General features: G+C 37.6%; 2 protein-coding genes across 4 annotated transcripts in view; one reads left to right on the forward strand and one right to left on the reverse strand.

The window, feature by feature from the left end:
* The first annotated feature begins 1,302 nt into the window (after nt 1–1,302).
* Nucleotides 1,303–4,114, forward strand: LOC18428307 (Zinc finger (CCCH-type) family protein). 2 transcript variants are annotated; one of them, XM_020663599.2, is made up of 3 exons: nt 1,303–1,389; nt 1,829–2,826; nt 3,158–4,114. In XM_020663599.2, exons 2-3 carry the CDS (start codon nt 2,007–2,009, stop codon nt 3,454–3,456), a joined length of 1,119 nt encoding a protein of 372 aa, XP_020519258.1. In that variant the 5' UTR covers nt 1,303–1,389; nt 1,829–2,006; the 3' UTR covers nt 3,457–4,114. The 2 variants fall into 2 exon arrangements, with proteins under 2 accessions (XP_020519258.1, XP_088712247.1); XM_088856121.1 differs by having other exon boundaries at nt 1,303–2,826.
* Nucleotides 4,115–6,639: 2,525 nt separating this feature from the next.
* The window catches only part of LOC18428304 (transducin family protein / WD-40 repeat family protein), a 37,670-nt gene continuing 26,778 nt past the window's right edge, over nt 6,640–17,531 (reverse strand). Inside the window, exons 18-23 of one of the 2 annotated variants that reach the window (XM_088856120.1) lie at nt 12,221–12,345; nt 10,255–10,452; nt 8,951–9,079; nt 8,568–8,859; nt 7,473–7,711; nt 6,640–7,150 (exon numbers count right to left, since the gene is read on the reverse strand). In XM_088856120.1, the coding sequence (XP_088712246.1) occupies nt 7,055–7,150; nt 7,473–7,711; nt 8,568–8,859; nt 8,951–9,079; nt 10,255–10,452; nt 12,221–12,345 (1,079 nt within the window). In that variant the 3' untranslated portion in view covers nt 6,640–7,054. Of the gene's footprint in view, nt 7,151–7,472; nt 7,712–8,567; nt 8,860–8,950; nt 9,080–10,254; nt 10,456–12,220; nt 12,346–17,531 lie in introns of both variants that reach the window. The other variant, XM_006837340.4, reaches the window with a different exon arrangement.

Consider the following 17,531-nt stretch of genomic DNA (forward strand, 5'->3'; position numbering starts at 1 on the left):
CAAAACTTGAACCCAAACAGTGTTTGTGTCTTAGTCTGGGTCCGGTCAGACCTGGACCCAACTCACCTTGTTGCCACCCCTGAAACCAAACGAAGCCGATGCGCACCCCCAATGAAATATTTTTACAGGGGTAGCCCAAAGGATAATGTATTGGTGCGTTTATGCTTCTAACTTCATCTTTTACATGACAGTGACAACCTATCTCTCTCTCTCTTGAGTGCTGTGTGACCCTTGCTCATTTAACAAGATAATTTGGATCCTCTAATACATGTTCACTCCCATGAGAAGATAAGACAGTAATAGATCCAGAGAGTTAGAAAGAAATATAAGGTGGTAAGGAAAAGAGTGGTTGTATTTGGTGGTTAGGGGGGAGGTGCCTCTATATAAGAGGGCAGACTCACACATACATACATGGAGAGAGAGCATAAATAATTAAAAGAAAAAGAGATCAGGATCACCACACATACATGCAGAGAGAGCATAAAATAGGGGAATGAGGGAGAGACCAGGCTCACACATACATACATGGATGGAGAGAGAGGACCATTATGTTCAAAGGAGGGAGAGAGGAGGACCACGCCATCATATGTTTTGTATGTTTCTAGAGAGGGAGAGGACCCCTTACATTTACAAGGTGTCAACATTCTATTATTGAAGTGAGGTGTGACTCAAAACTATGTCGAAAATGTAATTTCACAATGATATAAAAATCTACGATTGCTTTAAATTATTTGTAATTTAAAGTACAAATCTATAAACATTTAAAATTTTTTAAAGTACAAATCTATACACTTAAAAATTTTGAGAATGAATGATCCCAATAATTTGATAGAAAATAGACTATTTTTAAGACTAGAAATCCTAATGTCCATAAAACTCAAGGTCGAAGTGATCGATTTGAGGGTTTTTTTATGAATAACCTTCACTAGTGATTTTTTTAGGTGCACCATACTTATACAGTATAAGGTGTCAACCTTCTATAAAAAAATTTCTCTCACATTTATATGTCCTAAAATTGGGCATTTATCCAATGAGAGAGTGAGAGAGAAATGAGGTGAGCATCTGCATACATATTTCCATTTTTGTCCTAACTTCCGACTTTAACTAATATTCTAGAGAGAGAATCAATGATTCTAGAGAGAGAGAGAGAGAGAGAGAGAGAGAGAGAGGGGGAAATCATTGATTTTAGAGAGAGAGAGAGAGATCAGGCGCATAATATATGTCCTAACAGGGCTGGCACATATATACGTAGTTTCAGGCTTTTCTATGTCTGGCTCCTCCAAATAAAAATCTCCACCTCTCTTTCTCTCTCCAAAATCAACAGTTTGTGCCCTCGCTTCTCATGGCTTTCCCTGCTTTTTAAGGGACACTCCTTTCAATTTCTCAAAGGTGAGTACCCCATTTCTCCATTTTTAGAGAGAAGAAAACTATCTGTATAATCATCTCTCTCGGAACAAATCGCTTTCCCTCTCTCTGGTTTTGATTCGGTTGGTCTTCTGATTTATGCAATTTCACGAATTGTTTGTTAATTTTAATCTCTGATTATCATAAATGAGTTGATGAATGATCTGGAACCAAGAGAAATGGTTGGTTGCTTGATTGATAGGAATTAATTGAGTTTTATCTTGGATTTGAGATCTCAGATTTTGCTTCAAAGCATCACGGATGCTTATGGTTTTTTAAGTTGGGTAGTTTTCCTTTTTGGCTTTCTAAGTATCTCAGATTGGATCGGGGGAACATGACTGGTTTGATCAATTGAATCCAGGAGCTAGGGTTCTGATTGTAGAGCTCCAAAGTTTCAGAGATTTTAGGGTTTTTTGCTTTTCAGGGTTCAGAGATTGATTGAAGATTTGCGGCATTTCAATCGACATTAAAATCAATATCATAAAGGATACAAACCCAGGACTTTTCAACTCAGGGATTTATAGATACTTGTGGTTTTCTTAGCGATTAGGGTTTGAAATCTGCACAGATCCTTTGATTCCGAGTTGGTTTCTCTTCTCATCATGGATTATGGAAATGAATCCATATTCCATGACAAATCCGGCCAGACAGTCATCGAAATCCAGGCAAATTCAGACTGTTGGATCCCAGGCGTAAATGACCAAGGAATTTGGGCAACTGATGATGATTACGGAGCCTGGAATGGAGATCAAGACACCATCTCAAACCCTAATTTCTCTGAACCCCCCCAGAAAAGGTCCAGAAACCCAAATACTGATCCTCAAAACAATGGCTTTATCAGAGATCGAAACCCCAATTTCAGTAATAATCAAGGGAACAATGTTGCAGAGTTCACCTCTCTAAACCGATCGAAAGTGATAGGGAAAATGTTCTTCAAAACCAAATTGTGCTGCAAATTTAGGGCAGGGACCTGCCCTTACATAACCAACTGTAACTTTGCTCACGGAATTGAAGAGCTTAGGAAACCACCACCAAATTGGCAAGAGATTGTAGCAGCTCAAGAAGACGATAGAACCCAAATTATAGAGAGAGAAGAACACCAAATCCCATCGATTAGTTCCACTGGTTTAGGTGGAGAGTCCCAAAGGTCTTACAAGGGGAGACACTGCAAAAAATTTTACACAGAGGAGGGATGTCCTTACGGTGATATGTGCACTTTCCTCCATGATGAGCAATCAAAAGCTCGAGAGAGCGTGGCCATAAGCTTGGGGCCGACTGGTAATGGAGGTGGTTATGGTGGGGGTGGAGGAAATGGGTCGAACCAGAAGCCTTCGAATTGGAAGACAAGGATTTGTAACAAGTGGGAAACGACCGGGTATTGCCCCTTTGGGAGCAAGTGCCATTTTGCTCATGGTTTGGGAGGTAATTTCGGATCTTTGATTTTCTTTATTGTTGTTGATTGTTTGAGGTTCTCTCCCTCTGTGTGCGTGTGCGCGCACACGTGCGCGCTGCACAGGCCCCTCTTTCTATACCCTTACATCCTAAGCATTAAGAGAGGAAGCATTAAATTTTTAAGAAATATCCTTTGATCTTGCTGTCAATTTTTCTCTTCTTCATCCAAAACTGGATTCATGATCTTATCGTACACGTTTCTGTCTCAACCTCAGATTTCACAATTTGAAACTTTATTTTCCTCAAAACACAGCAGCACATTTTCAAACTTCTAATGCCTTGTGCACATCTTGGGTGACAGAGCTTCACAGATATGGCGGGGGCCTAGTGGAGATGGAGGGCCGAGATTCCTCAACTGTCCCTTCTGATTCAAAGATAAACACTGCCTCTTCAAAGGTTCAGACTGATGCAGTTACCGGTTCCATGGCTTCAATTCCTCATATGGATACTTACCATGTTGGTCTCCAAAGCCAGAGATCAGTGAGCTCATTAAACCAGAGACAAGGCCTCAAACCCTTTCAAAAATGGAAGGGGCCTGATAAAATCAGTCGTATTTATGGGGACTGGATCGATGACAATGAATGGGAGTCTTCTCGATAGAATTTATTTTCAATGGAACAGTGATGAAAACGGTAGAGTGAAAGAAAAGTAGAATACTTATGTTTACAGTAGAGAGAGAGAGAAAAAGAATATTTATGTTTACAGGTATGGGATGGTTTACTATGGAGGAACCAAAAAAGTATGGTCATTTTTTGATCAAATTTACTTGAAGAGTAGAAAGAGAGAGAGGAGTTATATGAGGATTAAAAACCCAAAAATTTCGTTATTTATCGATCAAATTGATCAAAGGTTGAGAGGATGAAGAAGAAAGCACACAGGATGAGTTTCAGACCATGGCTGAAAGGTTGCAGAAAGAAGGATTATGGGTCACTGTTGGTAGTATATTTTGGCAATTTAATGGAAGATCACCTTCATTGATTAGCTGTGTGTGTGAGAGAGAGTTAATGAAAGTGAGATGGAGCATTGCTTTTTTAATCGAATGCACTAAAATAAGCGGGCAGTGTATATTGTGGAGTAGAGAGAAAATATCTTTCCTGTTTTTGTTACTGTCATTTATGGGAACACCATAAATATAGGCGACTGGTGGCATTTTCATTGTGCTTGTGTTTTTTTTTCCCCTCATTGCATAAGAGTGAATTTCGGTTTATTTTGTACCAAGAACCCTTAGTAAATTTGATGATTTTTAATTCTCTCCTTATTTTTTTGACAAATTTCTAATTCTCTCTGTTTATTTTGCACCAGGAACCCTACAGAGTCTTTGACGATTTTTAATTAATGCTCTCTCTCTCTCACACACACACACAGCAGAAGCACTTTATTATGGAAATTCAACTATTGGACACCAACCAAACACTTTCCTGCACAACTCTCTCTCTCTCTCTCTCTCTCTCTCTCTCATGTGGACATGCAAGTGGTTCTCCTTCAAGACCTGTTTGATCTTCATAAATCTGCAACTTCTTTTGAAGTAACAATGATTTTGAGTGATATACAGAATATCAAACTCAATATATACATCTTAGCAGGCCATAATTTCCATTACCTTTTAAATAGCATCTATTATGATATTTTCATTATAATTTAGTTTTCCCATTTTACATCCGTTATAATGCCCATAATGGTTATAATGATTTTCTTGAACACTCGATTTTGTTGCCCCGTGGGTCCAAATTCTACGTGTAGACGTGCATGCGAAAACACCTAATTGGGGGATCGGTTTACTTTTTATCTTCTCAAAAAAAAAAAAAATATTCAGCTCAAGTGAGAGAGTTTGCTCTTGAACTTTTCGGTGAGCTTTTAATCTTCTCAAAAAATAATTTTCAGCTCGAGTGAGAGAGTTTGTTCTTGAACTTCACCCGTTATCATCGAGTTTTTGCTCTTGAACTTCAACCGTTATCATTGAGTTTGCTCGCTCTTGAACTTCATCTGTTATTATCATCATTATATGAGCTTTATCCCAACTCTCTTCACGAATCTTCTTATGCCAAACTGTCCTATCAAAAATCAAGTCCTCATCATCATATGTGTCTTATCCCAATTGATTTGAATTCTGTTATATGTAGGATTCTACTCTATCAAAAGTCATACATTTATTCAAATTATAAATCACCATAAAATCATATCCTCATCATCATGTGTCTTATCTCAATTGATTTGGAGTCTGTTATGTGTGTAATTCTGTTCCATCAAAGGTCATACATTTAGTCAAATTATAAATCACCATATCTTTTGCTTTTTGTTTAATACATATTTCCAAAAGATCACATCACCATTATCTTTCTTTCCATATACATTTTAGAGCATATATACATCTCGCTCAACATTTTTCATCTGGAATACTATTTTTGACCTTCCAAATTATTTCCTTTTAAGAAAAAGTTTATATAGCCAAGGCTCTAAACATTCAAATTAAAGCCTACCTCAAATGTGTCACTAGAAGAAGTTATTTTGATGCTCCAAATATCCTCAAATTGATCATCTCAACATCAACACACATGGACATGAGAAAAAAATGGATTTCAATTGTTTTGGACCATCAATTTTCTAGATTTTCAAGTTTTTATAAACCTGTTCAATCTACACTATTTTCAAAACATTAAATTTTATAATTAAAGATGAAAATATATTTTACAGCTATCATAAAAATTTCAGTTAAAATCATATTTCTTGAGACTAATTGTAAGTGCGCTTTACTTTGATTTTTCTAGAACGATGTTGTGATCTTTCTTGATGACTTCTAGAGCTTATATCACTGGTGTTTGGGATTATCACTTGCATAAGCACTGTTGATGCATAATCCCCATAATAATTTGGTACCCATGCAAGTCTAGCTTCATCTCATGCAGGTACAAATCAATTTCTTAAAAAGATTTGGCATGGGTATACAAATTCTCATTTGAGCTTCCAACACGATCAAGTAGAAGAATAGATATTAGCTTTCAAACCGTCAGAAACCTAATGCTCCATTTTTTTGACAAATCCCAATTGTCACTATCATCAGCTTAACCTTTTTTTTCAAATAATTGGGATTAATTATATGAATCCTAACCATTTTTTCAAATAATTGAGATTAATTACATGAATCCTAATCTTCAATTCTACTCTATTATAGGACATACCATATTTTTTATTTTTATAATTAAACCAAAAAAAAACAAACATATAAGCCAACAAGCTTTGTAGTGCACTTTCAAATAATACACGGCTTTTTGGACCATCAATTTTGCGTAAATTAGACAGTCAAGAAAAACTAAATTTACAAAAGAAAAGCGAGACGAGTCAACATTTTTGGTGAATACATGTTACACATTTCGGAATTATTTATTTCTAAAATCAACTATGGGCAAAAAATTTCAGCAAAAAAAAAAAATCCCTACAGTAATCCCTTGTGATGCATGGCTTATACTGTAGCTATAAGCCAATTACCTTACAAAAGCCACCCACTTCATACAATAGTCATGATTATCATTGCTACAATGCTTCCTAGGAAAATAAATACAAAGGAAAAAATTCTCACCCCAAGATTGGGGTTTTACACAAACCTAGAGAAACAAATCATTCAACTAAAACCCTAGCCTTGATGCCAAAGAAAACAACAAATGCAACATATTGCTCTAAAACAAAATGTTGACGTATCAAAAGGTACAAGAAACTAGACATTATCCACAATCCCAGTCCAGTGGTCCACTCTTTTTACAGGAAAGAAAATAATGAAAAGTGTTCATATTGCACCAAACATAGCACCCTTAACATTCCCAAAATTCATTCTTAAACAAGAGTACAGAAACAATGATCCAAGAAACAGGGCACACAAGCCACTTCTGACTGCTCAATTAACTTTTTCAGGCCAAAAAAAAAATAAAAATAAAAGTAAACAGAAAGCTGCTTGATCTGAGGAGAGTAAAAATAACTCACCAGCAAAAATAATGCAGTGAACTGTAATTTCCAGTCTACTGGAAATACACTAAAATTGCGGGCGAAGAAGGGGGGGATTGGGCACAAAAGGCTGGGTTATTTTGTAAAAGAGAACTTTGTGTACATGTGCCAGGAGAGAAAATTCAAGACTCAGCTGTGGAGACCAATGCTTTGAACTTTTGCAGGAAGATCATAGAAACTCTTCATTGTGAATGAATCATTACCTCTATCCTAATCTCACACTCTGCCTTGTTTTGATCATTCGCTTGAGGGCTGCAAGCCAGAAGTTGCATTCATCCCAATCGCTTGTCGTCAAAAGAACCTGACGTGGTGCAGATTGATGAATAAAATCACATAAAACATATAAGATACACAAAAAAGAAAAAGAAAAAACAGTACCTATGAAAAAAGAAAAGAAGGAAAAACCTTCAGGGAAAAACCCAAAACTAGGTTAAAAATAGTGAAGGCATCTCAAGTGCTTTTTATTGTCATGGATAAAAAAATCATGAGGTACATGAAGCAAAAATGAAACGCATATTACCATAAAACATGTGCATGCACGCAGAGAGAGAGAGAGAGAGAGAGAGAGAGAGAGAGAGAGAGAGAGAGATCAAAATTGAAATTTTGATCGCTGAAGTAGTTACCTGGATATGGAGAGCACTTGCATAGTCACCAGAGTCCAGAGCTTGGCAGAGCTGGCCAAGTTTTGAGGCAGCATTCGGTGATATGTCTCCAGTGTTTAGTTTTGCAAATAAGGCACCAATTTTCCTGGAATTGTCCTCAATTTCACGTTTTTTCACTGGGTTTGCCCGAGCACCACCTAGTGCTTCTGAAGTCTCATTGTAAAGCCTTGTTAATGTTGCAATGACTGGTCTGAGTTCAGCTGCATTCCAAGCAACACCATAGATGCATAAATCAGACAATCATAATATGCACCAGATTGTCTCCTAGTGAATTTCTCCCTCCTAATTTCATGAGAATGTACATTACAGTCCTTTGGACTATTATGGGAAATCATCTTGCTCATATAAAATGATGGATGGTGATGAAGAGAAACCGGGAAAAATAGAAGAACTATCCAAAAAGCAAATAAAGAGTAGAATGCAATAATTATATGCATTTCATAATGCACATGAGTTCTAAAGGTCATTGCCCAAATCAAGCAGAAAATAATATACATGATATGCAAGTGTATGCAGAATGTATACATTGTTTGCAGAAGCGAGAATTGGACCCAATTCAACATTCCTTTGGGTCAGTTTGACCCATGAACGAAACCATTTGACTCAGCCGGTTCATGAACAACAACAATCCTTCCAAACTTACAAGGCATTTAAGAAAACAAAATTGACCCAGACCCAATTTTGCACCATGCCAGGTTAACCTGAGGGGATCTTATAAGACCTGATTGGGTTTGCAAATTACGAATGTGTATGCATAAATATAAAAGACCATGTTTCTATGTACATCTACGTGTAGCTATTACATTGGAAGTGGAAACAATTGGGTGTCAGATTACAAATTTCATAAAGACTGAAACTGTGAAAAGGCCAACGTTTTTCTACTTGAACACCATAGCCAACATAAAACCATTAAGTTCCATCCATAACAAAAAGGGCCAAGGCAATGCTCGTCAATGGTGCTTATGCAAACATATCTATGAGAGAGAATGTCAGCACCCAAAAAAGAAACAGACAAACAAAGAACTAGAAGAAGGAAAGGGAACAGCCAATGGTTACCAGCAACATTTGAAGTATCAACGGTTTGTACAGTAGGCGGGGGTGCCTGAGGAGCTGCAACTGGCTGAGCCTGAGCTGCTTGTGTTGGGCTTGGTGGCTGCACCAGTGCCATGTTTGGTCTTGGAACAAATCCGGGATTTGTAGTAACAGGTGTAAAGCCTTGAGGCGAGGGGGAAGGAGTAAAGGATTGTGTTGGCATGTTAGGTCTGGGGACCATTGCTGGTTGAGATGGCACACCACCCATTGGAACTGAACCAGGCTGCCCTACTTGATACATTGGGTTTGCAGATCCCTAAATAAAAGGAAAAGATTTAATTCCTCTCTCTTACCCTGTGTGTGGGTGTGTGCGCATGTGTATACAAGAACAGGGAAATAATACTGACTGGATAAAGACGAGATCCTAATGAAGGTTGCTGATATTGTTCTGCATTTGGCAGCACGGGCGGAGTTGAGGGCACAAATGGCCTCACTACAGGCTGTGCAGCAACAGGAGCAGGCGTAAAAGTTGTCATCTGGTAAAACAGAAATATTTTTCTTAGCTTAGTTATGCAACTACAATAAAGAAAAATAAAAAAGAGTGGCGCAAAGGGTAGAACCTTGATTTCTGTATACAAAAAAGGATGCAAAATCTGAGAAATAAATTGTAATTTACAAGCAAATAAAAAAAGGTTAACCTGACCATAAACCGAAGCCGTGAAAACCCGCATGGAATGCTTATGACCAGGATCATATACTAATAAATTCACTTGTTATCAAACGATAGTTTTTGCAGACTAACAAAGATTGGATTAGAAGAAAGATATCATGTCCTAACACAATGTTCACTGTGCAAAAATGACGCAAAATTGCAAGTGAATTTTTGAAGTTTTCTTTTCAAGTTCTCTTAAGAACACTAAAATTTTCACCATTTCAATCAGAAACAGCCATGTCAATTTAAGGCCCATATATCATTGGGAGTTTATTCCAAAAAGTAATCATCGGAAGAAATGTCACCCAAACTAATTATAATCCTATTAAAACAAAGAGAGAATATCAAGCAATAATTAATTTCTTAGTCGGAAAATACACTAAAGAAACCATGCTTGTGGAAATTTTCCATCTGCAACAAATAAACTACCAATCAATATGTACAGCTTTCCATTTTCAAAAGCATAACAATCAGGAAGATATCTCCAGGAAATTTCCTCCAGAAAACATTAGTGCGATTCAACATTTTCCTAAATCAAAACCTAATACTTTATGCCAAAACAACCACGAATTCTCATTGTTTCTTTAAACAGCTAGCCAGTAATCATGGGACAATACAAACAATATTCTGTAACAAATTGAAATTGCAAACATGAAAGACATGGATGAATTTTAAAAACCTGAATTATTTTATCCAATCTGCAAAAGTAACATATTCCGCTTTGAACAAATTGCAAATTTTTGACACAACGAACAGAAAGAAACGTAACTCTCAATTTCAAGGTACAGAACTCTAACAGATAAGTTCCATAGCATAATTGAAAGTGCACATCAAGTTGAACAACAAAGCTGCAGTTCATTTAAGACGAACTAAGCAGATATATTGACGGATATGCAAAATATCAGAAGTCGTTTCTGAAGGTTACTGAGCAGATATATTAACTGACGTGCAAAATACCAGAAAAACGAATATAATTTAATTTCAATTTGCATGACCTACCTGTGGAACTTGAGGTTGTGATGGGAGGAATACTTGGGGTGATGCTGCTGGCTGAAACTGACCAGGGGTCATGTAATCTTGATGCTGTTGTCTTGGCTGCATGGGCTGATAACTTGACCCATATGAAGCACCAAAAGTTTGCTGATAGCCTTCGGAATAAGGGCTGCCAGGTACACTATGGGTCTGTGGCTGTTGTGGCTGCTGCACAATTTCCACAAAGGAACAGTCAATACTGCTCTTAAGATGAAAAACAGTCAATAATAAGCAAACACATAGAGAAAGAAAGCCACCTTCGTATATACAGCTTCCAAACACAACTAAGCTCAATTCTAGTTTCATTTGCAAGAAATTTACTCTAAAATAGTCCTGGAAGAAGGTGAGAAAGACGATGGAGGGAGGTACATAGACCCATTAGAGGGATTTTACATTGAGGAAGCATCAAGTGGTTGCCTAGCCCCAGATGGGACCAGGAGCAGCAGAGCAGAGTGAGAAAGACGATGGAGGGAGGTACATAGACCCATTAGAGGGATTTTACATCGAGGAAGCATCAAGTGGTTGCCTAGTCCCAGATGGGACCAGGAGCAGCAGAGCAGAGTGTAAAGGGTATACTATAAACATGTAAGAAGATGGTTGGCAAACATGGGCGTCAGTGCCTGCACCATTAGGCACTCTGTGGGAGAGGTGGAGAGCCCTCTGTCAGGGTTTCAAGTTGACATCTGAGGTAAGATAACCAAAGGAGCCAGTGGCCTCCCATTTAAATATTGGTCATATAGTTTTGTTCCCCAGTTGTCCCATTGGTGTAGGGGGAAAGATCAGTAATGGGTGGTTAATTGAGGGAGAACTGGCTACAGCCGAGATGGAGTTCCCCTAGGATCCAAGGTACAATAAACTCAAATCAATGCCATTTCTTTCAATCCAAAAGTTTCTGACCCTTATAAAATTAGTAGTTGACAAGTAGATGCTTGGAAACTCCCTACCCTTACAGAGGTGCTAGATGAAATCTTGAAAGAACTTTGATGGAAAGCAAGAGATTTTTGTTTTTATATTGGTAAGTAATAAATTGATTACAATAGCAGAAATCAAGTTTCACCTTAAAGGTTGCAAACAAAAAGAGACATCTACATCAAAGAAGAAAGAAAAGAAAGAGGCAGAAACATGGAGGAGATTTGGAAAACCAAAGGGTTAAGAGGCGGAAGCAAAGATATACAACCAAAAGAGTATAAGAGGAGCAAACACATGTGGATGGATCATAGTTGTAGTTACATCCTCTTACGGGAAGCTAGATATTTATTGAAGGTGCTTTTCTTATCAGAATCAGTTCCATCCATTGAAATTTGCATTTACTGGAAGAAGGATCCTGATTCTGGATACATATCGTATCTGAGAAGCCTGCAATCAGGGTACAATTTGGAGTCATCTCCTGTCACTGAACACCAACTAATGAAGCCAGTGGATTCTGTCCTTAAGCCAAGGTTGGGTGACAATTTGGGACTTGCTTCCCAGTAGATAACTGATGAGGTGGTTAGAGTAGAACAAATCATCAATAAAGGCATAAGCAAAGTAAAGCAATTTCAGGAAGAAGGGGCTAGGCAGGAATCACCCAGAATAGATAATTCTTCACACGTATTTGCTCAAATATCAGCCAAAATAGATACATAATAACATTCTGCACATTTAGATAGAGAATGGCAACTTTTCCTAGCAGTTACAATGTCAAGAGAGAACATGCCAAAGTTCCAAATAACAAGCCAAGCCTTGGGACTATAAATAACATCCGCACATAAATCACCCAAAAAAAAAAAAACATTGAATCTAATAGCAATAAGACGCTCACATTTGAGCAAGATAATTAACCATAATGATCAGTTGAAGAATAAGATCTCAAATTATACTATTCAAAAACATATACGATCCCCAATTATATCAGTTGACAAGTATCTAATTTCAGTAAAGTAGACCATAGTACCTGATAATACTGTTGAGAACTATCAACTGCACTGTAGCCCACATGTTCAGCCCCATATAGGGTTTGGGATGGTTGGGCTTGCTGTTGCATGTTATCGTAGGGCGAGGATTGGGGCCCTTCATTCTCTGCAACAAAAGCACGCCCTAAACCATAAAAAAAGGCAAACTTTTGTGTGTGTGTGTGTGTGAGAGAGAGAGATCAGATGAGATGCTTCTGGTATCAAAATGCATTGTTGTCTAACTATTTTGTTTCCTTGGGATTAGCCTAAAACAGTTTCAAGTTGGCCAAAGAAGGTGCACTAGGCATATGATTCTTGCCTTTACAAATTAGGACAAGATTAGATAACATCAACGAATGCCAAAAAGAAAGGAAGCTTTTTTCTAAAAGAATCAATCAATTCTGAATTGTTACAAAGAGTTGCAGAACTAAACTCCCATTCGGAGGACAACACCATCTATATGAACGGGATTATATGTAAGGAAAACTCATGTAATGAGATTTTAACAGCCAACCCAGAAAAGAAAGTGGGTTAAAAAAAATAAAATAAATCATCCGTTCCAAAACAAAATAAACTTGGAATTGTCGCTAAATATCCAAAACAATATAAACCAATACTAGAGATATCCACACATATACTCATTCTGCAAGGAGCGGCCAAAGAAACTATACAAATGGAATGTTCTAAAATGAGAAAAAGGAGAATCTAGTTAGCAAGCTTAAAAGTTCCAATACAAATACATCTTACTCTCTTTCTTGAATTAAATTCAAAAGTAGACACAGTATTTCACAACAATGAGCAAAAATAGAAAAAATAAACTCGATTTAATATTACAACTATAACATTGGACAATAATGGAAAAAAGTGAAAGGGTAAACCATGAGCATATATAAGATATCTTCATAACCTACAAACATACTGACTCTTCCAATTCCAAGAGAGCCATGTAGAGGTTCTGACCTTTCAAGGCCTTGACACCGAGATTTTCTATGGCTCCTGGTAACAATGGGAGTGACCGAGGGCGTGTGACACACCGGATCTGTGTGAACTGGGATCCACAGTTAGTGTCAATAGTGTTGCTGGATCCAAAATCATGAGGCTCAGTTTAGGGGCATTATACTGAGAAGTGTTTGAGGGTTTTCCGTTAGTCAGGTTTGGTAACATCGCCTCATGATCATTGTGAACCAGGGCATTATGATACAGTGATTAGTTGGTTTTGGATCAAGATATGGATGGCGATATGTGTACAATGATTAGTCAGTTTTGGATCAAGATATGGATGGCGATATGTGTTTGTTCGTCATGTGTGTTTGAGCCCAGTCTGAGAAGGACCAAACCCTGACCATCCTACTCTCAGCATGTGCATATGACAATCACAAAATGAGAAGCCACTCTCGCTCAAGTAAATCCACTGAGAAGAGACATGCATGTGTGCTAAAGCGAGTTCCCCATGTCCTAAGAGTGTATGTCCTCAGGGGACCACTTGCAATGCACTTTACATTCGAGACCCAGTTCCCTCTTGGGTTAGCTTTGATGAGCCGACATGAAGCCCCTGCTAGAGACTATAAGTCATGGGTCTCGTCAAGCTAATTTGGAGAATGTGACTAGGGGTTCCCGATCTAGCTGAGTGGAGTGCCCAAACGATTCAGAATGAACTCCGTAAGGACTTAATTTTCCAAAAGAAAATCTTATTCGAGTGCTGCTTTTGATAAAAATGTTGAAAAGTGCCAGAAATGGTTTTTGGGATTTTTTTGGGGCCCAAAACCCACCTTTACCCTTTATTTGGGTAAAAAATACTTGATGACACCACCCCATGAGATCCAAATGGCCAATGGGCCCCAAGGGGGTCCTAGGTGGCTGCTGACATCAGCCACACATCATGCTAGTGGCTGACGTCAGCCTTAGTGTGGGATGCCTCCCTTCATTATTTAGTGTACTGTTTTGGTATTTTTTGGTCTGTTCACTTTACTCACATGTGTGAGTGTAGAGATTGGTGTGAATCCATGATATTTTTCATGAAAGCCTTGGTATTTTTAAAGTGAAAAAAATGTCTTTGATTTTAGAAGCTTTAAATCTATGGAGAACCTAGATCTAAAATGGCTTTTATGGTGTCTTCCTCTCATTGGTTACTTTTAAGAGCTTATGGCATCACATGTGTGAAAGGGCTTTTTCACTTCAAATTCAATTTGAATTTAGAGAGGGAAGAGTCTTGTAGAGATTTGAGGGGTATGGTCTCCATAAGGTTTTGATGCAGATGAAAATTCAGAAATTCAAAATAATTTAATTTTATTATTTTTTAAAATGGGTGATCTTATTTAATGAATAGGGTAGTGTGTGAGTTGTTTTGGGGATGTGGTTGATTTTAATATTAGGCAAAGGATTAAGTTGGTTTTAACAAGATAAATGTCACTTGGGTTTAGATAGAGATAAATGTTAATTAGGATTAGTTAGGATAAGGCTTACTTGAGGTGGTCTAATAAGGGAGACATGAGCTTTAGGGAGAGGTGGTTTGATAAGGCAGACATGAGTTTTAGAGAGAGAGAGAGAGAGAGTTTATTTTTTGTAGGTTCTTTTTTATTTATTTATTTATCTTCTAAGTGTATTTAAAGGGGAGATGTCCCTTCATTGTAACATAAAGAATCGGAATTGAGTAAAGAATTTGGGTCTTGTGAAAAGATCTTTGGGGTGGGACTCCCTTACAGACCTAGAGAGAGGATATATTCTCTCACCCTTTATTAATATTTTTATTTTAATTATTTCTCCCAGCATCAGGTTTTCCACTCACACTTTATTCAAAAAGCAAGGGCAATTATATCATGATATTGACTTGATTTTTGGGATTAATTTATTTGGAAAATTTGGAGTAGGTCTCATACATGTGGAGATAAAGATGGACATATCCAAGCCACACATCATGATAGCTAGGTGTGGATTCGGAGGGTAGGTTCAAAAATCTCTCCAAGCCTTGATACGCTAATGGTCTAGATCTATTCCATCTTAAGGCAAAACTCAAAAACCCTAACCTCACATTAAAAGTACATGTCACGTCTTAAACCACATTTTACTCTCTTTTTTTGGTACTTTCGAGAAAGAAAAAATCGACCTGAACATGTGGCCTTTGAAGACATAGAGAGAAAGCTAGAAATCGGAGAGGAAAAGAGGCATGCCCCCTTCTTCTTCTTCTTTCCTACCTTGGAGCATATGTTTTAAGTTGGTCTTGGAGCTTGAAAAGGAGCATTTGGGTGAAATTTGGGTATGGTTCTCTCGCTGTCCCAGCCATTTTACAGCAAAGGTGACTTGCTCCTTAAGCCCTATTTCTTGGTTCAATAGCTCTCCCATTCATGCACATATATTTCTACCTAGACTAGATTGAGTATGCATTGATTTGAGCCCTTCTTCTCACCTCTTGGCCTAGTTTTCCTTTAATGTAAATTACTGCATTTGTGATCCATATAAATAGCAAAATATAAATAGCAAGACAATTGCCTTCCCATCATTCTAAAAGTGAGCTTTTACAAGGGGTTATTATGTCCAAATTTCCCTTTGCACCCTATTAAGAATTGCATGCTCCATACGCCAAACTATGCTCCACGTGCCACCATTTTCTAAAAGCTTAAGTCTTTTTTGATTTCTTGAGAATTGTTTGAGTTTTGCTTTTGAGAATTAAGCTTCCCTTCAATTTGGATTAAGATTAGACCATTTTACCTCTCGTTATCGAATTGAATTATCGAAGAAGTCATCAACAAACTTGGTCATGTAAAAAAGTTTCTCATGATCAATAGATTATGTGCACTACTTTGGTGATCTTTACTTAATTGAGATTAAGCCAATTTGATATATTTAATGTATGTGTAATTTACATCATCCATATATTCGAGTTGGGGATTATTTGAATGTTATTTGCATATGTATGTAACTTTGTGGGACTACGGCCAATCTCCTTGCGTTGTTTTGAGTGGAATTAATTAGGGGCTGATTCAGAATCTTGTATGCTCTCTTTTGGGGTGGTTTTGATTATGTATTTGTAAGTTAAAGGTATGTATATATTGCTGTAATCTCAGTCAAGTGGTGCAATTTTGAAGTTTCTAAGTCATCGTCATCATCGTCATCATCCAAGCTATATCCCAATGATTTGGGGTTGGCTACATGAATCATGGTCCTCCATTCTTCTCTATTAAGAGCCATACCCTCAGTAAGACAAAAAGTCACCATATCTTTTCTCACAACTTCTATTCATGTCCTTTTGGGCCTTTCCCTTACCTTTTTAGAGCCTTCCCTTCTACTTGAACCAAATCGCATTGTATTAGTCTACGTTGCACACGGCTAGCCCACCTAAGTATACTTTCTTTCATTTTATTGCCTATTAAAGCCACACCTAGTATATATTCATTGCAAATTTTTTCCTAAGTTACCTTGTACATATTCAATCCAAATTTTATCCTTTATTGTCTTGCCACTCACCCATCTCAACACCCTCATCTCAGCTACACTCATCCTATAGATATATTGTTTCTTGACCACCCAGCATTCTATCCCATAAAGCATGGCTGGTCTTACAGCCGTCCTATAGAACTTCCCCTTCAGTCTCAATGGTGTCCGGCATAAACTCAAGATGCACTTGTCCGCTTCGCCTACACAGCTCTAATTCTATGTACAACATCTTCCTCAATCTCTCTATTCTCTCGAATAATCAATCATAGGTATCGAAAACAATCTCTTTTAGAGATTTCTTGACCATCAATCTTTAAATACTTCCTCATTTCTGCTCCTATTACTAAACTTGTGTTCCATATATTATGTCTTAATCCAGCTAATTTTTTAACCTTTAGATTCTAGAGCATCCCTCCAACATTCTAACACTTTGCATTGACATCGCCTCTAATCTCATCAATCAAAACTATGTCATCCACAAACAACATACACGACGATACTCTATCTTGTAGATGCCTGGATAACTCATCCATAATCAAAACAAAGAGATATGGGCTCTGCACTGACCCCTGATATAGGCTCATTGTCACTAAGAACTCACTTGTCTATCTACTAGATGTCCGCACACTAGTTCATGCTTCCTCATACATATCTCTCACTATGTCAATATAGCCTCCAATGACTCCTTTCTTTTCCAACACCACCAAACTAAATCTCTAAGTACCCCATTATATGCTTTCTCTAAATCAATAAGGACCATGTGGAGGTCATTTCGATTCATCTAAACTTCTCAATCAGTTTCCTAAGTAGGAAAATGACTTCCATAGTTGACTTCCCTAGAATAAAACCAAACTGATTTTTTGATACACTTGTTTCACGCCT

The sequence above is a fragment of the Amborella trichopoda genome, chromosome 13 (genome assembly GCF_054954075.1).
Source record: "Amborella trichopoda isolate Santa Cruz 75 chromosome 13, AtrichopodaSantaCruz75HAP2 v2.0, whole genome shotgun sequence".
NCBI classification, from domain to species: domain Eukaryota; kingdom Viridiplantae; phylum Streptophyta; class Magnoliopsida; order Amborellales; family Amborellaceae; genus Amborella; species Amborella trichopoda.